Genomic DNA, 21,905 nt, shown 5'->3' on the forward strand with positions numbered 1-21,905 from the left:
TCTATACGAATACCCCCACCGCGCAGGGCTCGCCTGTGACCTTTGGTCTCAGCGAAGGCAGACCACGAGGCGATAGGGGTCCTTCCAATACAAGAATAACGATGGCGAAGTGAGCGAGTAATGGATGCCCCTCGGCTGTTGTCGCCTATCCCTGCAGGCCCAAGTCCATCCCGCATGTCCAGAAATGGTCTAGATAAAGTTCTCCGCATTCCCCTCATAAAACCCTTGTACATTGCTGTGGGCACCTGTTAAACCACTTGGTCCCAATGTCTAAGTAGAAGCGTGCGCAGTTCCGTTGATCACTCGACCAATGTAAGAGTGGGTGGTCGACGACTCGAAGCATGACGACAGACATAGCTGGTGAATGGCTTCATTTTGACAACAGCCAGCCAAAGCGTAAGCGCGCCGAGCTTGTTTGCTCCTCATGCCACGGCAAGAAGATCAAGTGTGACCTTCAGAAAAGAAGCAGCCAGGGGCAGTCGAAATGCACCAATTGTCACACAGCAGGCAGAGACTGTCATGTACGCCCGTCAAAGAGGAGGCGTACCGCAACTGTAGGGGTGGAACAGCGGCCGCCCGCTTCTCTGTCTCCCGAGAACGACACCCGCGCTGAGGCCGATGTGCCTCGCAATGAATCCCCAGTCCTGGTGCACCAGGAGAGCCCAAGCCTGCAGCGGACCGATCATGCATCCACCTCAGACATGCCTGTGGGCGCGGCCACTAGCAGGAGCAACCCGAGCGATGTCGACACGGGATTTTTACAGATCTATGGACCGGAGAATCAGTACGACGCTGAGCAGCAAGAATTGAAGGCTAGCCTTGAGCATGGCTACAGGCACTCCAATACGCAGCAACAGGAACTGCTTCAAATATTCGCCGAGACGTACGTGGATTATGCATATCCTTGGTGTCCCGTGCTAGACTTGGACAGAATTCAAGACGATACGATACGCTCGCCGCTGCTGGCAAACTCTCTGGCTCTCGCGGCCAGCCATATCCGGCCGCCGCTCATACCTCACGAGGGACCTGCCGCCTATTATGACAAGGCCAGAGCCATCTTCTACAATGACGAAGAACCAGATGGCCTCACCACGTTGCAAGCCATCTCCCTGTTCTACTGGTGGGCACCTAGGCCACCAAGCATCGCTCACAGGCACTCGTCCTGGTGGTGGACCTCGGTGCTTATTCGCCATGCTCAACAGATGAACTTCCACCGCGAACCAAGGCCACAGGACCCGTCCATAGGAGCGCTGAATCTAAGCCTCCGTCGAAGAATATGGTGGACTGCCTTTGCGCGAGAACGCCTGACTGCCTTATGTCAGAGCAAGCCGTGCATCATAGATCCGCTGGACTGCAATATCCAGGAGCCCACGCTTGCAGACTTCCCCAGCAGCCCCGACTTTCAACGGAAAGGTGAAATCTTCATCTATTGGGTACGCCTTTGTGGCATCATTGGGAATGTAGCCAAATGCCTTTCGCGTTCTACTATCGCTTCATCCCCACCCTCTCCCGAACAGCTGCGTCAGGACCTTGTTGGCTGGGTAACATCGCTTCCACCTCACTTACAACTCCCCATTGGCTCTGCCCGGACAGCATCATTCGATCGTGATGTGCACCAGCTACACCTACCATATCTCACTACCATTATCGTACTACATCTCAAACGGTCCGCGCATGCCCTTCCCCAAGCTCTCCCACCTGCCATTTTGGCAGCGTCGTGCATCGCTCGCATACTGAGGGATATCCTCTCTCGCGGCGATGCTCGTTTCTTGATGGCTATCACCTGTTGGTACAGTGGTATGGCCTTCATTGCTCTGTTACAAGCTAGCCGCATCGAAAACTTATCCCAGGACGCGACCGAGGGCCTCAATATTCTCACAAATGCCGTCGAGCAACTGCAACGGATGTGGGGCACTGCCAATATCATTCGACAAGGATTCGATCGACTTAGGAGCCAGAGTGGCCCCATGGCGAGTGAGGGAACAGGACCAGGTAACCTAGGAGTTGAAGCTCGTGCACGGCAGAGCATTGAGGGTCTTCCAAGCGTGGATAGGCCTCACAATGATGATGCAAATGCTCAAGACTATGACTGGACGAACCTGTTCCCATTCGTCACGCGGCAAACAAACCGGATTGCAGAGGCTCTATTACCCAGCAATGAGCCAGGAGCGCCCCAGACTCGCTTTCCATCACCAGAAAATATGCTGTTTCATGAAACTCTGATGACGGAGTATCAGGACCTCTTCGAGCCTTTCGCCCCCTACGAATCACTAGATTTCTCGAACGCAGGGTTCTTTGCATGAAAATTTATTCATATGTAAAATGCTGATATCTAGCCAACTGTCCAACATTCTAGTATCATGCATACGCAGCGGAGTTTGGCCCATATAATACCCCCAACGTCTACTGGCGTGCTTTGAGAATGAGCCAATGGTACCAATTCGAGCCTTCAATCAACTACGTCTACATCATGCAAGGAATACCTCAGTTTAATGGGCCATGTTGTTGAGACTAGCTTTGTGTCACGCCACGTTGTCCATACTAACGAAACACTCGCGCAGTCATTTGCCGGGAGACGTTGAAACGATTAGAAGATGTGATCAGAATATATAGTTCTCATTATAATAAAAAACATAACCCAGAACTTCTCAGACCAAGACCACAGAGCTTCTCTAAAGTTACTACAGATGCAAGGCTCGATGGAGGCTCGCTTATAGAATGTACCGGAACTGGGGGTTCTATCAAGTCATAGAGTCAGCCTGAATGCATCAACAGCTGAAAATGGTAGATATGTACTTACCTTCATGTCTGTAGAGTCGTCTTCATAAGCATGATCGAAGCCTTCCATGATACCAGCCTTATCGCGTCGTCTATTCGTCCAAGCGCATACGAATCTGTACACTAGTGCTAGAACACCGGCAGCGATGGATGTGATCACGACCACGATAAATCCAGGAACGTAGCGCGGGGCGTCCTGAGATTTGAAGGCCAGCGGACCAACGAAGTTCCCTTTTGGAACAGTCAGTGGACACCGAGGAAAGGCGCTTACAGCGGTCTACTCACCTAGACAATATCCGATGTACAAACCCGACGATGCGATTGACCGCTTCGTATATCCAGCCGTGTTAGCGACCGACATTGACATTAGAACAGCATAGCCACCTCCCAGCGATGGCAGAATGGCCGTGGCAAACAACAACGCGGGCTTGGCGGAGAGTGGCAAGAGCCACAAGAGAAGCGCGGCAATGGTGGTGCCGACTTGCGCCACAAAGACAATGTAGCTGCGCGCATTCGGAAGCTTCATGGCCAAATATGGCATGAGAAGTTGGACACTGCCCGCGTAGAAGCCCGCGGGGATCAGAAGAAGTAGGGAGTTCAGCGTGCTGAAGCCGAAGCCGTTGATGATAATGGGTACAAAAGTCGAGATGGGACCGTTTGCGATCATGGAAAGGAGCGCAATGGAAAAGAGCAGCCAGTACTTGAGATCCCCGAAGAGCTCGACCACCTGATCCATCTTGTAATGCGTATTACGCACACCGGAGTTGTTCGTCCTCAGGCGGGCAACAAGGATGTAGCGCTCGCGGGTATCAAAGCCACGGGCTCGGATGGGGTCGGACGGGAGAACGAAGTACAAGGCGATTCCCCAAGCGATTGTCAGAGCGCCGGCGAAAAAGTACATGTATCTCCAAGACGAGACGCCACCGCCGATAAGGCCGAAGCCGTAGTTGATCAGTGGGGAGATGCAGCTCACATAACCGGTGCAGCTGTACCAGATGCCCATTCGCATGGCCTGTTCGGGCTTCTTATACCAAGACCCAACGATGAGCATGAACATGGGGCTGATGCCGCTCTCGAGAAAACCGAGGAAGAACCGCTGGACGTAGATGGTCTGGTAGTTGGTGCATACAGTCGTGAGGATCAGACACAAGCCCCAGAGTACAACTATGGCGGAGGCTACGCGCTCGATCGGGAACCGCTGTGCCAGCACCATGGTAGGATATGCACCGACGATAAAGCCCAAGTAGAAGATAGAAGCTGTCCACGAGTAGCGATCGCCTACTGTCAGCCCGAGGTCGGTCCTGAGGCCGAACAAGGCCTGATACCCGTTAGCCTCTGCCGTAGACTAATCTCGACTCCCTCCTCTACAGTTATCACGCGGGAGATATAACTTACAGCCTGTGAAAGCATGGCCTTGTCGTAATACTGGAGCCCATATGTCATACAGAGGACTGGCATAAGCCTCCAGTCGATCTTACGACGCAACTTCTTCTCCTCCGCCTCCTCCCAGTGTTGCTCACCATCATAGTTGGCCAGAACCCTCAGGGCCTCGTCATTGTGGACAGTGTCAACAGTCCGGCTATGTTTGAGGTTCTCGGTGTTGTCCACTTGCTCCGCCATCTGCACAGCTTCCTTCTCGCTTGATCCAGACATGGTGGACGGATGAATACAGCCTCTTCGCTGGAGGCAGAATACCTGGAAATGATGCACTTGTCGTCTCCAGCGGTGCCGCTGATGTGATGCAGCCCAGAATCCCGGGTCTCTGGACTTAAATACTTTTACCGGGAATCTAGACCCTGGTACTCGACACCCCTACCACAACAAGACTCTTGCTACAGTCTGTGGGGTAACACCCTGGGGTAATCTGGGGTAATGCTATGTGGCGCTACATCCGAGAGATGTTATCACACCATTGTACATTATCGGCAAAGACTATGGTCCTACGAAGAGGTTCTGGGACGAGACAACTGCTTCGGGATGGGTGACTCAAAACCCCCATTGCGATGGATGAGGATGCCGTACCTTCAGCTACCGAGTCTAGGCCAAGAGACTAGACCTTACCCGCCAAGCCAATGGGCAGGTTCTCTGTCGCTTTGGCGTCGAAAGGGGTAGAGGTTCATGTGGCCGCTTATCCCCAAACCAGATATGCCGACGTGGGTCTTTTCTACCGAGACCCAGCTGGCCGGGCCATGCCTGTCTTCTCCACAGCGACTCAGATGAGATTGGCTCGGCCTTGGTAACCTCTTCTCCACCTAACCCCATACTATTGCAAGGATTTCGGCCCAGTTTGGGGTAACCTATGTTTTCCCCGCAGTCGGCGAGCTATCGGTGGCACGTGGTTTAGGAAGTGGCTTGCGAGATGGACTTCAGCTTGGAATATAGTGAGGAAAGACCGCGATGCCACGCATGGCCATCACCGAGTCAATTGGTCAAGTGAGGCGGTCAGCAAGTTCGTGAGGCAAACATGTCGGACCAGCATTCTCAACTTCAGCTCCCAGCAGGGCGGGAAGTCGTAACCGTCAAGCTCATGAACCCGGTCAACTTTGGACCAGCGATACTGGAGCGGTTCATGGCACCACCCGTACCGGGCCTAGAGACTTTCAAAACTTCGCCATCTCATTCCTTTCTACTGGAACATCCCTCGGGGCGCAAACTTGTATTTGATCTGGGGATCCGGAAGGATTACCAAAACTACTCGCCAAAGATAGCGGCTTATATACCTACTACGAAGTACAACATCGAAGCCACGAAGAATGTGGTAGAAATCTTAGAAGAAGGGGGAATCGAGCCGAAGGACGTTGAGGCTGTCATATGGAGGTTGGTAACCCTCCGACTAGCAAACACACAGAGATTGATAACGAATACTAGCCACTGGCATTGGGACCATATCGGAGACCCTTCGACTTTTCCTCCAACTACAGACTTAATAGTGGGCCCTGGGTTCAAGGACGCCATGCTCCCAGGTGCTCCGGCTAATCCGGATAGCCCAATACAAGAAAGTGATTATGCGTAAGTGTATAATTCTAGCCATAGAGGATTGTGTCCCCATAATAGATCGGACAACTCACCTTGCAACAGGAACCGCAATCTCCACGAGATAAAGTTTGAAGGCGAACAATCCTTGAAGATAGGACGCTTCCCAGCGTACGACTACTTTGGTGACGGCTCGTTTTACCTCCTCGACAGCCCCGGCCACGCCGTCGGCCACCTCTGCGGCCTAGCCAGGACGACGACCAGCCCAGACACCTTCGTGCTGCTTGGCGGCGACGTGTGCCACTACGCCGGCATCTTCAGGCCGTCCAAACACCTGCCTGTGCCGGCATGCATAACTCCTCATCCCTGCCAGCCGCACGGCGGCCTGTCGCTCTGCCCAGGGCACGCCTGGGAGGAGCTGCAGCAGTCCAGGGGCCGGGACGCCACCGATACGCTATACGACATCACGTTCGGGCTTGACATCCCGCTCGCGACCAACACTGTTGGGAAGCTCCAGGAGCTGGATTGCTTGGACAATGTCTTTGTGGTCATCGCCCACGACTCCACGGTGCGCGATGGCGTGCCGCATTTTCCAGAGAGCTTGAACGATTGGAAAGCTAAAGGTTGGGGTGAGAAAGTCAGGTGGGCTTTCTTTAGGGATCTGGAGCAGTATTGGAAGTCTAAAGGGCTGGCCTGATCACATATGTGCATTACAGTTGTGATTGGATATCGTGCACTACACCGCAAAACTAGATGCTGCGCTCTCGTAGTCGGAGCGTCTCAACCTACCCGAAATCAATCATGACCGGGCACTTCCATGTTAGCAATAGCAATGGAATATGCCCCAAAAGTCCCTTCATTAAGCGTTGCTCCCTCCTCTGAGACTGTGCTCTTGACGGCGTGACATGGTCTGCTTCTGAGCAACCATGAGTTACGGCTCATACTTCATGAGCCAAACCCGGCTTGCCCTCCCCCTGCTGTGCCTCACTTCAAGCACGCCCAACATGCATTGAGTCAATCCCTTGCATGGAGCCTCTCCATGGTGCACTGTCGACTTGCTACCATTATCTGATTTAATCCTGCTTTTCTTACTCAACCATCATAGTGCCGGGTCATCCTATCACTCATCCGGGTTCTGTTCAGGTCCAACAAGCTGCAATCCGATCTAGATCACCCTTAGCCTGTTTCCCTGTTGTGTTTCACCGCACCTTGAATTATCGGTACATACACCCCTGATATCGTCCTATCTATTTGGTAGCCATGCTGAGGCGAGGACTCTTCGGTGGTGCCTTGCTTGTTGCACTATTAGCGCTGCTCATCAGATGGATTCCGTCTCCATGCGCCATCCGGCCTGTCAGCGGCCGGAACAATACCGTGCTGTTCCTGGTTAACAGCGAGCCAGGATTGTCGAATATTTACGTCGCAACAGCGTCTGCACTATTGGAAAAACACCCACATGTACATATACACTTCGCGTCTTTCCCTAAACTCGGTTCGCAACTGAATCGCGTTTCTGCTCATGGAGCGAGAAAATCCAAGGCTCGACCCATTGAGTTTCACCGGCTTTCCGGCCCGAGCTATACAGCGTGTGTAGTTGCATCCGGGCGATCAATGTCGAGCGCGGTGAGCCCACCAGGTATCGCCGGGATAAAGCAACTATGCAAGGATATACAGTTTTGGGTCTCGCCTTGGTCTGGTGACGAGCACCTAGCCCTTTACCAAGAGATCAACAATCTTATAGACCAAGTAGATCCTGCCGTTGTAGTGTTAGATACGCTGCTTCGGCCGGCGATTGACGCGACACGAGACCGCAACTGGCAACACATGATAATGTCGCCCAACACGGTGATTGATAACTTCCCCATGGAACAGCCGTGGGGCGCTATGTTCTGGAAGTACCCGGCCATGGGCTCAGGCCTCCCCTTTCCTGTACCTTGGCTCAAGATACCCGAGAATATCTACCTGAACATCCGCTTCATTTATTCGGTGCTTTTCATGCCGGATGTAAAGGTGAAGCGGGATTTTCTCAAATCCAAAGGACTGAAGGATCCGATAAACTTTTATGCCCTCTACCGTCCCGATGTGCCTTGGCTTACACAAACCTTGCCCGAAGCCTCGCGGCCTGTGGATATGGTACCCGTCAACGTAACCTGTACTGGTCCAATATCCTTATCGTTAGGTATGGTTGCTGAGCAGGACGAAGACCTCGCTCGATGGCTAGCAAACGCTCCAACGGTCCTCATCAATCTTGGCAGCGGCTTCATGTGGCTTGAGCCGCAGGCAGAGGCAATGGCCCAGGCTGTCGCCAATATTCTTTGAAGCAACCCGAAACTTCAAATACTATGGAAGTTTCGAACTGAGGAGGATGGATTGAGGGAGTACAACGTCACCGTAAAACCCTACAGCGATGATTTCAAGGTTGAGATCCTCCCTTTCCTTGAGAATGGCCGACTGAAGATGGAGAGGTGGCTGGTCGCGGACCCAACATCTCTTTTAGAGTCCGGCCATATCGTCGCTTCAGTCCATCACGGTGGCACAGGATGCTACCATGAGGCCGTAGGGTAAGCGTAAAACGCGCTCTTAGAATTGCTACCTTTTCATTAACGAAACGACGTTGTAGGGCTGGTATACCGCAGGTGATTCTACCCCAGTGGCTGGACTTGTACAACTTTGCACAAATGTCCGAAGATCTTAATATTGGCACTTGGGGATGCCGGGAGCTTAGTCCGCAATGGACCTCAGAGTGCCTTCAAGACGCCATCCTCAAGGTCGCCGATGGTGGCGTCGCCAGTGCTACTATGAAGAAAAACGCAGCGCGGCTGGGGAAACTCGCCCAAAGCGACCCAGGCAGATACGTTGCTGCAAAAGAAATAGCTAGGATTGCAGGTTTGGGGAATCCTTAAAGTATCCTTTAATTCTCGCTATGAAGCGAAAGAGGTTTGATATTTAATTCTCTACGCGTGCCATTATCTTCTTTTCGTTCCGGTCCTCTATACAATCAGATCAAACTAGATTAGATATGACTAAAATTAATTGTCTCAAATGATTCAATTCGCTTGCGAAACTATCACATATCATTAGTAAAATAACAACATCCGAATAGCACCATGTGGCCTATCTTTTCTCAAAAGGTGTCTGCGAAGTATCCCGCTCGCAATGCGCTGTCTCAAGCACAATTGCTTCCACAGCTGCTCCCTCGCACTAGGGACGTTCCTATTGCGCTCTCGCTCGTTGGCGACAGCAAGAGCGACAACCACGTGAAGAGGGACAAAGTAATTGGGACTCAAAGAAAAATATGCATTTATTAATCGTTTGAAAAGACTCCGGTTATGTTCGATATGTGCCTGTCCGTGCGACTGGCGATGCGCGATTGGGTCGAAAGGTACTTTCTTGACAATGCCCAGCCACCTCAACCAATCTGTACCTGTGGCATTCATCGAGATTGTGTCAATACTCTGCCGCCAATATGCTCTGCCGTTCTTCCGGCTATCCTAAAATGGATTGCCGTCGTACCCCGCGACCCCACAGTCAGTAGGTTACGAACTCCACACCGAGAATGCGGAGTCGTTGCCAGCGGCAAGGTCCTGCCAAGGACAAGGATTGCCGAGTTCGCAATATCATCTCCGAAGTGACAGAATGCTCGAATGGACTGGAGAAAACGCGTCAAGCATAATGTCCCTAAGTCAGAGAGGAATTGTACACTGACGAGTGGCGTACTATTTGAAGGTCTTTGTTAAAACTTGTCAGGTCGGTGGACAACAATTCAGCTTGTGACATTGTTTCAAAGTGCTGCACTGTTCTGGCCATACACATGCACCCGCGGATCCAGCACAATGCCTCTTCCACGCTATGAATATACCGGTCCCATAGACCATACAATTGCCCCTGACCGGGCGCAGGTTAAAGGGAAGTCCGTGATTATCACCGGCGGCGCCAATGGCATGGGCGAGACGTGCGTGCGCGCATTCGTGGCCGCAGGTGCCTACGTGACATTCGGAGACGTCAATAAGCGCGGGAAGGATATTGAGAAGGAACTCAACGATGCTAACGGAAAGGAGGTCTGTGAGTTCGTGAAAGTCGACATCCGCGACTGGGACCAACAGAAAGCCATGTTTGAGACGGCAAAGAGCCGGAGCCCGAGCAAGAGCGTCGATGTAGTCATTGCGAACGCGGGTATTAGTCGCAGTTCCGGGGACAGCCTGTGGAATCTCGATGGTATGCCCAAGCGGCTTGTTGCTTTTCGCACACGATTGCACTTCGATGTTGACCATGTGGCAGATCCCAACGGCGAACCAACCAAGCCAGACTTAAACATTGTCAAGGTCAACCTTGAGGGTTCCATGTACACTTGGAAACTCGCAGTCCATTATTTCAGAAAACAACCCGATACGCCAGAGCGTGACCGCTGCTTCATCATCACTGGCAGCATGGTGGCATGGATCGACTCCCCTGTAAGCGGTCCCTGGCAACAGCCACTGGGCTCCAGCTTTCGGTTCAATGATGAGAGTGCTGACTAGGTCAGGGTAACTGGGAATACACCTCTACCAAGTATGGCCTGCGCGGCTTCATGCGGACGGCGCGTCGCTCCAGCTGGGAACAGGCTATCCGGATCAACTACGTCGCACCCTGTTGGATCAAGAGCGCGATCCGCACCGCCGAGTACGAGAAGTGGCTGCTCGACCGCGGTATTGAGTTCGGTGAGCAGGAGGATGTGGCGAACTGCATGATGCGTATTGCGTGTGACAAGAATATCAACGGCAAGTCATGATGTTTCGTTCAATTATATGGTGAGAATCTAACCCTCCTTGCAGGCCATTCATTGATGATTACGCCGCGGACTGTTGCGAGAGAAGGCTTTATGGATGTTGATAGGGATGATTACAAGGACACGGAGGAAGATGCGTATTTCAAGAAAGTCCAAGCATCGCAACTCGTCATCATAGAAGACAAGTGGTTGGATGACTATAAGGTTAGGGTCTACAAAGAGTAGCTTGGAGTTATTCACTAACCTGGACATTCAGCCCCAGGGCAGGAATGCTGCCAAAACTAGAGCTCATTCTCCGCAGCATTGAATAGGCCAAAGGGCTCCGGCTTCCCATAATCAATTCAAAGAATCTTGCATACGTAACTTCTACCCTTTTGCCATCACAGTCCCTCATGAATACCATGGTCACATAGGAGGCTGTTTCACTGGAAGAAAAGGGAAGAAGAAGAAAACCCTCCGAAACATTGACATTTCTCTAGTAGCAATCAACTATAGCTATCCAGCATATTTTCAATTTTGATTATGATGGCGGCATTCCGTTCAGATTGGCCGCCACTCCCTCATGCCTACCAGCTGATCACGATCTCCTCCTCGCTGCTGTTTTCGACGTCAAAATTAATCAGTTCCCCTTCCGAACGCAATCTCTGATCTTGAACAGTATCCTCATCGCCGTCACCATCAAAGTCAGGCACTGAACCGGCGGGTGTTGCATTATCAGCCGATTTCTGACCACTACGACCAACTACAGGCGCGTCGCACTCAGGGCAGAAGACGTCACACTGCGGCATGTTTTCGTCAGCACTGAAAGGGTGGCCGTTTGAGCATACGTGCCACTTTGCTTCTTCGTTGAACTCTTTCGAGTATGAAATCCAAATTGCCCTCTTTTCCTGGATCGAAACAACGTTTCTGAAGTCAGAGCCACTGAGTTGTCCGCTCAGCATCTCAATGTCGTCGACTAGATACATGAGACATTGGTGTTGAAGGACGATATCGAGTGCTTCTTGGAGGTGGTTGGCTGCTCGTTGCTTATCGCGAAGCTTGTGCATCGAGTCCTCTTCATCATTATTTGACTTGACTTCACGAGTCAATACTGCCATCTTGACTACCAAGATATGGGCTTCTACCTCATGTCGCGGACAGCAAGTGGTCTGGGCTACCTGGATGACATGATCGCATAGACGCGTCAGGCCGGCAAAGTCGATCGATAGCTTCAGATTACTCTCTTTCGCTCTTCGAACAAGGCCGAAGAAATCGGCGACGATCGCGATGTCACAGCGAACAAGAAGAACCAAGGCACTGAGCATGCACTGAAAGCGCAATCGAACCGGGGATTCCTCATCTGTGAGTTGAACAGACTTCTGATTCTCCCAAATGAGGTCGAATATCTTCTGGAAGCTTTTCTCTTGCATTTGGACATTCTTGAGGTAGTCATTGATCTCTTGCATCAACGAGACAATCGAATCGTACCGAGGTCCTACCCACCTTTGCACAGAAGTCAGCATGGAGAACGGCTGACCACTGATATCAAGCTCTCCGGCTCTGCCAACAGCCTCAAGTAAGTGCGCAGGTAAATCGTCTTCCAGAAACTGCTGTTCGCTCAGAAGTGACAGCTCCTGCTTGACAAGTTTCTGGTGCGATGAACTGATAAAGTGCTTCAGAGCATTATCCAAGATTGGCTTTCGGACAGCTCCGCCGCATCGTGAGATTTTTCGTAGACTGCCACTGCAAGTATCGCAGCATGGGACCTCACTGGAAGAAAATGTCAACGATAGCGACGGTGCAACCCCGCGGCTCTGTGATCCAGTCGAGTGGTCATAATTTGCCAGCTGCTTATCGAACGTTGAAATGGTAACGATGTGCAAGCAATCTGGAAAGATGCATGGGTCTGCATCCAGGTCGACTTCACGATATTTCTTTCCGCTTTCCAGATCGACGATATTATTCTTAATGTCCTCTGGGCCACATTGCTGGCAAAAAGTCTCTTCAGGACATGCCTCACCGCATACGGACGGACCTGGGAGTGTTAGCCAAGATCGCGGGCCAAGTGGAACCAAAAGATAAGAAATAAATAAAAAAGCGGCTGTCCAAGGACACACGAATTATATGCGAAGATGTGATTTCGAAGTCAAGAAGGGGATAATTGTTCATCCGCCAAGTGATAGTGTCTGCACGTGGATCAGTGGGAGGGCTTACATTGATGACCGCAGGTCAGATACTTAAAGCAGCGCTTTGAGCACGGCGTCCAGTTGCAAGGCGCAGCACAGCTAACAACGGTAAGTATGTATCAAATCAATTCTTTCTCAACACTCACGGCAATGTGCACATGCTGTGCGGACAAACCGATCCGCAAAGCTGGTCACACGGGAGACAGGGCTCTGAGCACTTCTCTAGACACTTTGAGTGAGCACATTGGCTTTCGCAAGGCATTTGGCAAGAGCCACACTCGTCAGAATGCTCATCCTGTCGACATGAGTGTGAACAACCCCTCATTTTCTTGTCACATTTGGCGACCTTGGCATCATCGTTTTCCACATGTGGCAGGTTAGACGCGGTCGCTTGCGATGATGCAATAAATTCTTGAGTTGCGTGGCCAGATATCGGTTGAATGTTGGATGTCTGTTGATTAAGGTCGCTTTCTCTGTCTTGCTGAGGGCGGGTTTGAAGACTATCATCCTGCTCCAACTTTGAGCGGATATCAATGTGTCGTTGGCAGTGGGCTAGCCGCTGATCAACCTTCTGATAGGATACTGTGCTGGCTGACATTTTGCTGGATTTGTTAGTCGCAATATATGACGTTTGTTGTGTCAAAGCTGAACTTTTGTCGAGCACAGGCATACGCGGGGTTTCGCAGGTCTGACACTTGAAGCTGTTGTGGATTGCTCTCGTATGACACTTGCCTGTACAGATGTGGCCACACTGTAAAGGCTGCCCGCACATCGCTGAACATCCAGAAGTTCCGAAGTCTTTAGCTGTGGATGCCATTATCGTCTCTTCCTTGTGTCGTGTGCATTGGAGCTCGAAACTGGGGCCAAAATTGCCATCGGCATGCAGCATTTGAATGACTTCCCACCACATGTCATTGTTGCTGCACAAGTCAGCATTACCGACTATGATCATTCCGTGTTTGGCACGAGAGAGTAGAACATTGATTCTGTTGGCTTGATCTAAGAATCCAAGCCGTCCAGCGGTATTGCTTCGGACAAGGGACACGATGACCACCGAAGCTTCTTCGCCTTGGAAGTTGTCCACAGTGGCAACTCGTATTCTTCTTCGTCCTGCTCCCACTCCTACGTTGACATTCATATTGTGCTTCTCCAGTTCAGTCGCATCAAGCTCGTTCATGCTGACATCGTAGGTGGCTCCCAAGTGAATTTTGAGCTGACGAAGTTGCCCGGCGTAAGGTGTCAGATGTCAGAACTGCTATCTCGCCGTTGGGGTAGACATTTTGGCGGTGTAGATGTGCCAAAACAGTCTTGATGACCTCAATCTCGAACATGTTGGTGTACGAGAATTCTTTAGACCGATCGGCATTGAGACCATCCTCCAACTTGGTATGATGGAACCAAAACAGTCGTCTTCTGAACCCAGCAAGCGGCGGGTATTTCTTGACGTTGTCGGCATCTTTCAGGTCTGGATACAATGTCGCGCGTACTAGATTCGATATGCTGGGATGCATGCGTCTCTGTATGTCTAGCGTGTCGCAGGGAAGCCTCATTTCGTTCTCTAGGAGAGGCTTAACGAGCCGCTCGAAGAGAGACAGATCCCCAGCGTAAGCACGGCCCAGTGGGTTGGCAATTTGGAAATCCCAGCAGTTGATATGAGGCCTCAGTTGCTGATGGTCACCAATAAGGATCAGATGTTCTGTGGATGGTAACAACGAGGCAAGCGTATGCGACTCAAGCACCTCGCCAGCCTCTTCACAGAGAATAACCTTGCTCTTCAATTGACTCAGCAAGTCTCGGAATCTTGCAAGCCCTGTAGTTGTAACTCCAATGATATCAGCGCGGCGGAGGAGTGTGAGTTTGTAATTCGTCCATGCCTCATCATTGACCATTTGACGTCGAGAATGCGCCTCGACAGCCTCACGTATCTGCTTCATGAGCTGAGGACGCTGACTCGGATCGGCTAAGCGAAAATCCTCAAGAATGGTGGCAACCCTCTTTCCGGACTTGTTTCGCGGCTTTGTTGAGTTCCAAATAGTCTTCTGTTCCACAAATCCCGGTGTACTGTTGTCCATGATGTTCTGCAGGGTCAGGCTCTGTATAAGTTCCGACTTGCTGAAACCACCGAGTCTCACGATCTGATGAATGTGCTTTCGCACGTACAGGTGCTCCAAAAGTTGATCCAGGGCATGATTTGTTTGGCAAACGCAGACGATTGGTCCAAGGTCTGCTTTTACGTTGTTGGCCAGGAGAACCTGAATGATCGCTTCTCCAGTGTAACTCTTCCCGGTACCAGGAGGGCCCTGGATTAATGCCAGACGCCGACGAAGCGTGTTCAACAAGGCCTTAGCTTGACCTTCATCAAGACTCGACCTGCGACAGAGTTCGTCGACAACGGGTTCCTTTCGAGGATCGTATGCAAACCGGCCGCCGTCCAGAGTAATACAGCTCAAGTCAAATTCGAATTTGTTCTTGATCGTGTAGGCTGGCGGTGGAATATTGGTAGCAGATGGATTCTGCGGTTGTCGAACGCTGACCAAAAGGTCGCCAAATGGGACGCCGTGAGACCCGTGCAGTTCACGGAGTGCAGACAGCATTGGTTTGAATGAAGCTAGTAAGACGGTCGGGAACTCTATCAGAGTCGACGGCTGTATCTTTTCCACAAGTGCCCCTGCCAAGAATTCAATGTCACTATTGTTGAGGTCCGCAGGATTCAATGTGACATAAGCAACATCTCTCCAAGTGAAGAGTGTTTTGTTCTTGTCGTATCGTCGCTGGCGACCTTTCTTCTTCTCGTCCTTCTTCTGATGCAGGCTTGAGATTGTGCGACATGTTGCTCTTGAAACTACTCCAAAGAAGGCGTAATCATTGGTTACCAAGCACACAGTGTTACCCCAGTCAAGGCCTTTAGTTTCAACCCACCACTGCTCTCGGTGGGGAGGCTGCGATCGACTCGCAACTGCCGGGGGCTGCTTGATGACGAGTCGGACTTCGAATCCGTCGATAGGGTCGTACCCAACATCAACACCTTGAACGGCGTATGTATCGGTACGAAGCTTGTTGCCTTGGTAAATGCTGAGACTATATTGGCTGCCTCGGAGGTAGGGACGAATAGCGTCGCGAATCGAACCAACGTTGTCCTCTCGTAGAAGGCGAAAGTGGCGATCGACGAGTCCTGGGAGTCCTGGGACGTGCCAGTGTGAGGAATCATACACGGGAAGGTACTCAGGCCTCGTCGACAATATTTCAGCCGGGGTCGGAAGTATGCGAATGTCGCCAATGTTGTCAAAATCATTGTCGTGCCGCTGGCCCTTGGGGGAAAGGCCTCCGGGGCCCTCCAATCCGGAGTTGAAAAACCCCGCTGTGTCGACTCGAGTCCATGCTGTATCCTGGACCTTTTCTGGCGGACTTTGGATATTATTAGCTCCTGGCATAGAACCACTGGTTGTTGACAGCTTCTTGACTGTCGCAAGTGCAGATTCCAGGTTTCTACGAGCCAAGTCCCTATCCTTGCTTTGATCAGGCTCACTGTAACGATCACAGAGCTCGAGAAGTCGCTGAATCAAATGGCAAAGACCAGCGCTAGAAGAACGGCAGGACGAATGGTTAACTGCTTGCGTCAGTACTTTCGATGACATGACGAGCACTTGGATTCCATTGCAGCCGTTGGTGGTATCATTGTCCACGGTTTTCCAGGCATCGACCAGAATGTAGATGTAGGAAAAGGTGTGCATTAGGCCATCAGTAGAATAACTGATCAGGAAGTCATATACTGTACGAATATGCTTTTCCAGAAGGCTGTCCGCCGTAACGGCAGGGTGACACAGGGTTGCTAAGAACGGGCGTAACTGGGACTTCCACAGATGAACCCGGGCTTGGTGGGTGTCAGCTTGACCGATATTGCTCAGAAGCTCCTTGATGAGTTCGAGCCCTTCATCAGAAGCTAGCCGTTTGACGGTATGCTGCCGGACTGTCTCCTTACTCCCGACCAGGATCAGCGATGTCTGGAAAAGGTCTGCCAGCGTAGAGCCCAGCAGCCCGGAAGTAGGCTCATCGCGCATGAAATCGGGCAGTAGAAACAGCCGATTGAAGTGATGAATCATGGTCTGAAGATTTTTCTCCATCGCGACGATTTGGCGAGCTGTTTCTCGAGCTGTTTCTGGAATGGAAAGAGTGCGTTTGCTGGTTGAGAGGCGTGACGGCACATGTCCCGTAACCTAGATAGTGTGAGATCTTGGCTGTTCCTCCCTTTGGAACTGAACCATTCTTATGAAGTAGTAACTCGTGTGCCTCCACAGAGGGATCGAGTGAGGGGTTCTCGGGATCAACAAACCCGACTAGGACCGCTGATCGATAATCACGTTGTTGTTGCTGGCTTGACTTGGCGTGGGAAAATGTGTGGTCCAGGAAGAGACAAAGTTTAATGTGTTCAAGTGAGAAAAAGTGAGAACATGTCTTGAAAATTAATCCACAAGCCCCATTTTGTGGCATGGACTGGCCAGGTTGTGGGTTGTCAGGGACGATTTTCGGGGCAAGAACGACCGTGAAGTGGTGGCAAACGACCAGGGCAAAAGATAAACGAGCGGTGGCAGATTAGAATATCAAACAAGCACCCCCGTGCGAGTTCAGTTACAAATCGTGAAAGAATATATGGCGTCTCGGGTTTGTCGGTGTGCCTTTCAACCCTTGAGAGTTGTGTGTACATTATCGCCCCACGCAACATCAACATAAACAGGATCAATTGCCGCAGTCTGAGATATGATAGCCTGGCTTAGCCCAAGTGCATGGACTGTAGCTTCGCACATGGAAGTACGCCTAAACAAAGGTTGTGTAGTATCTAACGAGGGTAGCCTAGCATTGTCTGGACAAACAATGAGAGCATATGACTTGCCTTGAGCTATATCGCGTTGCAGCTTCCAGCCTTTACCCTGTCTAGACACTCGTTGTTGGTCAAGAACCCCTCTTTCTTATTTTACCGTTCTTTGTCGATGGCAAACAATGTCCTTTATAGCCTCTCTCTACCCTGAACATAAAGGCATGGTTGCAAGCGCAGAATGCCGAGGCCTACATAAGTGGACCGATCTTTTCCTCTGGTCCTGCCTTCTAATCCCGCCCTCTAATCTCGATAGGAACAGATTAGAACCTTGACACTAACACAGGTAAGTTCGCTTCTTTTGCACGTCAAGAATATGTGCTCCTTCAGAACAGTTCGTAGCGCTGGTCGCCACGCTCTCATTGCCCTTTTCGTCATCACTGTTCTCTTTGGGACCCTCGCGGCTGCAGCTCCAGCAAAGTACGGTTGCATGACGCGTGGGCATCCAAGTAACTCTACTTGCGCCATGCCACAACCGGGGGACTGCCGGAATGCCACTGGAGGCGCTGCTAACGGATCCATGATTCATTGCAATGCCACGCAGCCGTATCTCAATACAACTGCGTTGGATTATGGTATTACTGTGTCCGACCCGGATCACGCGGACTCCACGACCGATGAGCTCAGCCAAGGTCTTCCGGATTCGTCAAAGAAAGCCAGGCTCCCGCCGGTGCCGATGCCGAAATCCTACGGCTGCATGGGCTGCAGTCACTCCAGCGCCGCGGTTGTACATGCTTCTCAGATCATGATCACGATTCCGCTTCTAGTTGCAGTAAATGCCTACTTGTCTTAGATGTAGAAAGTAGTCTGCAGTGTTAAAGGACGCATTGCTAGTAGGATAATGAAAGATTCAACCCTAATTTAGAATAACTTCGCAAATGCCCACACTGTCCACCATGTGAACCCTCCGGATTTCAAACTTCCTTGCCCATTTCTGCTAGACAGCCTTGATGACTTCTTGAAATAGCTTACTCAAACTTAAATCCAGAGTAACCCTTCGCTGCAACTTCGTTGATCGTCTTGTAGTAGTTGGGCACTCCTCCCAGGTAGATCAGAGGCTCTCTAGGCTTGCCCGGGATGTTGTCCCCCATGTACCAAGATTTGGTCCCCGGAAGGAGCGACGAGTACGCTATTTTCATGACCGTTTCGCGCCACTCTAGTTCGCTCTCACGCTCGGGCACCATCTTCTTCAGGCCGTTCTCTCTCATGTGGTTGACCGCGGCGATGATCCAATCCCCCTGCAGCTGGGCGCACGTAGGTCCATTACACAGCGCAGTTGGGCCTTGCGGTGCGTACGTCATGTACATGTTGGGGAATCCCGCCACCGTCATGCCGAGATGGGTGTATGCTCCGTCGTTCCAATGGTCACTGAGCGACACGCCATCAAGGCCGCGTATATCGATCTGGCGGAGGCCGCCGGTACATGCATCATAGCCAGTGGCACAAATTATCATGTCAAATTCGTGCTCCTTCTCGGAGGTTCTGATGCCGTTTTCGGTGATTTCTTCGACTGGGGTGGCGTTGACGTCCACGAGACTGACATGAGGCTCATTGAAGATCTCAAAATAGCCTTTCTCGAGAGAGATTCGCTTACACCCGAAGGAGTAAGGCTGTTTCATGGGAGCAAGGAGGTCCTTCAAACTTTCATCGTGGATTCTTGCCCGCGTCTTGTCGCGCCAGAAGTTATAGGCCTCGCGGTTGGCATCTTCGTTGAAGAGCATGTCAATGTACGTAGCTAGCCAGTACTTGAAGTCTCCCTCAGCCCACAATCTTTCATACGTTTGTTGGCGTGTCTCAGCATCATCTTCAAAGGTACCACGACCAAGGAAGTTGAAGTTGAATCCACCGAAGCTATCGACACGATGTTTGAATAACTCGGGATATCTCTCCCGCGCGAAGGCTTGCTCGCCATCCTTATAGTCGACCTGCTTCATTGGCATGCAGGTATTGATAGACCTTTGAAAAACCGTGAGTTGCTTTGCAATGGGTGCTAACTCAGTCGCAAGTTGGACTCCTGTTGACCCAGTTCCTATTATAGCGACTTTCTTGTTGCGAAGATCAATGCCTTCGTGTGGCCAGTAGGATGGATGGATAAAAGTCCCTTTGAAGCTGCTGATGCCTTTCCAGGCTGGGATATGTCGCTTAGCTGCAAAACCTGTGTTTAAGGATAAATATCTGGTTTTGAAGACTTCCCCTTCTCGTGTGGTAACTGTCCATTTGCATTCAGCATCATTCCAGGTCGCAGATTGAACGAATGAGTTGAACTGAGTATCCCGTTGAAGATCCCACTTCTTGGCAACGTACTTGAAATACGCTCGAATTTCGTTGTGGTCGGGAAACCTCTGTTTCCAAGTCCAGCCTTTCCAGAGTTCTGGGTCATCGAACTCGTAGTGGGGTATGGTGCTGTCTACTCGTGCTCCTGGGTATGCGTTCCAGTGCCAGACTCCACCATACCCGTCACCGGTTTCCAGAAGTTTGACTTTGTAACCCAGATCGCGAAAATGCTTCAGCTGGTAAACGCCGCCAAACCCAGCGCCCACAATAAGAACACCATAGTCAGTGGTGCCATTGGGTTCCGTCACATGAGAGAATTGATCAATTCTGTCCATGTCAAATATATTCAAGAGTATCTGACTGGTCTCAGTCGGTTCAAGAAGTCAGGTAAAGCAAAGGTGGGCGCTCAGTCGCCCTGCCCGATCTGCAGATGTTGCCGGTATAGGATGTAACCCGGGAGGAAGAAATAATGAAAGCAGATGAAAATGCATCATAATCACATGTGCAGCACTTCTGACGACGGCTACATATGTAGTCGAGCACACAGGGCCAAATCGGGTTAGTATTGGTTGAATACGGGATCTCAGATATCAGGAAGAAAACTGCGCATAAGGTGTCGCGCATCACTGTAGTAGGTATCTGTATTGGGTATCTTCTATTCCACAACGCGGTGGGCCCGACCCTCCCACACGTGTCTAGGTAAGGACTAAACCAATTATATGGGTTCTCTTGAGCGAACCTACATAATTCGACCTTTACACCATTGTATTTTCGACCAATGAGTTGCCGAATATCGTCAGAGGCGTCGTGCCTTGCTGACGAGAGGATTAGAAGTTCTCGCAAGGAAGGACACATTTTCCTATGTATGAAGCTGACATGTTGGGGTCACGCATACGCATGAGACATCCACACTGATCAAGTTTGAGTAAGCCAAGGATTAGCAGCCAATGGCAAGAAAATTGGTGGATTGAAAGTACACCCCGCCTTGATCCTTGTCTCTGACCCCACAGTTGTGGTGAGGATATGATGAGAACTGCAGGTTTGGCAGGCATATCATGTCCCCTGTCTCTTGGTTTGCAATGATTGGAACATTGAAGGCGAACCACCGAAGGTCACGTCTAGTTCTGTACTAGCCAGCATCCACTCCCACTGGGGTAAAGTAAGTGTCGTATAGAAAGCGGCCATCTTATCCGGCTGGTGAGCGCGGAAGCTAGTGTCTGGGATCGAGAAGGGGAAACTCGGGTGCATTTGTCCACTTCGAAGGGTTCAAAACGGCATCAGCCATCTTTTGCAGGTATGAACCTTGCTGTGAGGCCTTGGGGTCCAGGAAATCTCACCTAGTACATTTTGGCGATATTGTGCGGGTTTTCCCCTTCTCGGTCCCGAGAGACACAGTATTCCGTGCCTGATGCATTGATGCTTATGTTCATTTCTCTTTCCTCCTTCGTGAAGGAACGATCCTTCAGAACAGGGAGAAAAAAGTTTTGAGCATGAATCAATATGGCCTGCTGTAAGCAGCCGGAACGATGTCTGTCGCAAGGCTGCGGATTGACGACCTCGGAGTATGGTTCTTGGTGGACTGGCCGATTACTCGCTGGGGACACTTGTATCCTGGCACTACAATTGAGTATGTACGTTTCTGGTTGAGGACTTATTACGCTGGTACCTGCGATATAGCGCAAAAGTGATAACATTGGCGACATCGAATAGGCACATATGGCATCACTGAGCAAGCCAATGGGCACTTCGTAAATGTGAGGAAGCAGAACTCATCCATAAGACAGATATGCACTACAAGGAGAGGCGACTACAGGGATACAAGGCCTACAAGTCACTATGGTGTACAATAATGCTACCCGACGCTTTCATGGTTCGTACTCGTGCTGGATGAGTGTGTCGTCCAGACTTTTATTTGGGTACTCAGCTTGTGTACCACCTGTAGCAGATCAATTCGACCGATGGTAAGGGGATCGAATGCAAATTTCGCCTGCTTTGACAAGTATAGAAGTGTGATGTGGATGTGAGTGAGATGATTTGCAATGCTCTTTTATATACATCAAATCGCAGCGCAAGGTGACCT

General features: G+C 50.9%; 8 protein-coding genes across 8 annotated transcripts; 5 read left to right on the plus strand and 3 right to left on the minus strand.

The window, feature by feature from the left end:
* Positions 1-341: 341 nt before the first annotated feature.
* On the plus strand, positions 342-2,303 carry JN550_005786 (uncharacterized protein; the record flags this gene model as incomplete). Its single annotated transcript, XM_049317452.1, has 1 exon — positions 342-2,303. The coding sequence occupies one exon, from the start codon at positions 342-344 to the stop codon at positions 2,301-2,303; it is 1,962 nt and encodes a 653-aa protein (XP_049172408.1).
* A 408-nt stretch (positions 2,304-2,711) lies between these two features.
* Positions 2,712-4,431, minus strand: JN550_005787 (uncharacterized protein; the record flags this gene model as incomplete). Its single annotated transcript, XM_049317453.1, has 4 exons — positions 2,712-2,738; positions 2,801-3,009; positions 3,064-4,096; positions 4,174-4,431. 4 exons carry the CDS (start codon positions 4,429-4,431, stop codon positions 2,712-2,714), a joined length of 1,527 nt encoding a protein of 508 aa, XP_049172409.1.
* Positions 4,432-5,242: 811 nt separating this feature from the next.
* Positions 5,243-6,448, plus strand: JN550_005788 (uncharacterized protein; the record flags this gene model as incomplete). Its single annotated transcript, XM_049317454.1, has 3 exons — positions 5,243-5,595; positions 5,647-5,787; positions 5,857-6,448. The coding sequence occupies 3 exons, from the start codon at positions 5,243-5,245 to the stop codon at positions 6,446-6,448; spliced, it is 1,086 nt and encodes a 361-aa protein (XP_049172410.1).
* Positions 6,449-7,362: 914 nt separating this feature from the next.
* JN550_005789 (uncharacterized protein) lies at positions 7,363-8,654 on the plus strand (the record flags this gene model as incomplete). The annotated part of the gene is made up of 3 exons (XM_049317455.1): positions 7,363-8,015; positions 8,073-8,312; positions 8,372-8,654. 3 exons carry the CDS (start codon positions 7,363-7,365, stop codon positions 8,652-8,654), a joined length of 1,176 nt encoding a protein of 391 aa, XP_049172411.1.
* Positions 8,655-9,584: 930 nt separating this feature from the next.
* Positions 9,585-10,823, plus strand: JN550_005790 (uncharacterized protein; the record flags this gene model as incomplete). The annotated part of the gene is made up of 5 exons (XM_049317456.1): positions 9,585-9,966; positions 10,030-10,202; positions 10,274-10,448; positions 10,563-10,720; positions 10,773-10,823. The coding sequence occupies 5 exons, from the start codon at positions 9,585-9,587 to the stop codon at positions 10,821-10,823; spliced, it is 939 nt and encodes a 312-aa protein (XP_049172412.1).
* A 259-nt stretch (positions 10,824-11,082) lies between these two features.
* JN550_005791 (uncharacterized protein) lies at positions 11,083-16,802 on the minus strand (the record flags this gene model as incomplete). Its single annotated transcript, XM_049317457.1, has 5 exons — positions 11,083-12,530; positions 12,733-12,780; positions 12,828-12,903; positions 13,028-13,894; positions 13,986-16,802. 5 exons carry the CDS (start codon positions 16,800-16,802, stop codon positions 11,083-11,085), a joined length of 5,256 nt encoding a protein of 1,751 aa, XP_049172413.1.
* Positions 16,803-17,867: 1,065 nt separating this feature from the next.
* Positions 17,868-18,344, plus strand: JN550_005792 (uncharacterized protein; the record flags this gene model as incomplete). Its single annotated transcript, XM_049317459.1, has 1 exon — positions 17,868-18,344. The coding sequence occupies one exon, from the start codon at positions 17,868-17,870 to the stop codon at positions 18,342-18,344; it is 477 nt and encodes a 158-aa protein (XP_049172414.1).
* Positions 18,345-18,519: 175 nt separating this feature from the next.
* On the minus strand, positions 18,520-20,160 carry JN550_005793 (uncharacterized protein; the record flags this gene model as incomplete). Its single annotated transcript, XM_049317460.1, has 1 exon — positions 18,520-20,160. One exon carries the CDS (start codon positions 20,158-20,160, stop codon positions 18,520-18,522), a length of 1,641 nt encoding a protein of 546 aa, XP_049172415.1.
* Positions 20,161-21,905: the final 1,745 nt, after the last annotated feature.

Source organism: Neoarthrinium moseri (genome assembly GCF_022829205.1).
Source record: "Neoarthrinium moseri strain CBS 164.80 chromosome Unknown scaffold18_Wmoseri_CBS_16480, whole genome shotgun sequence".
Taxonomy (NCBI): Eukaryota; Fungi; Ascomycota; class Sordariomycetes; order Amphisphaeriales; family Apiosporaceae; genus Neoarthrinium; species Neoarthrinium moseri.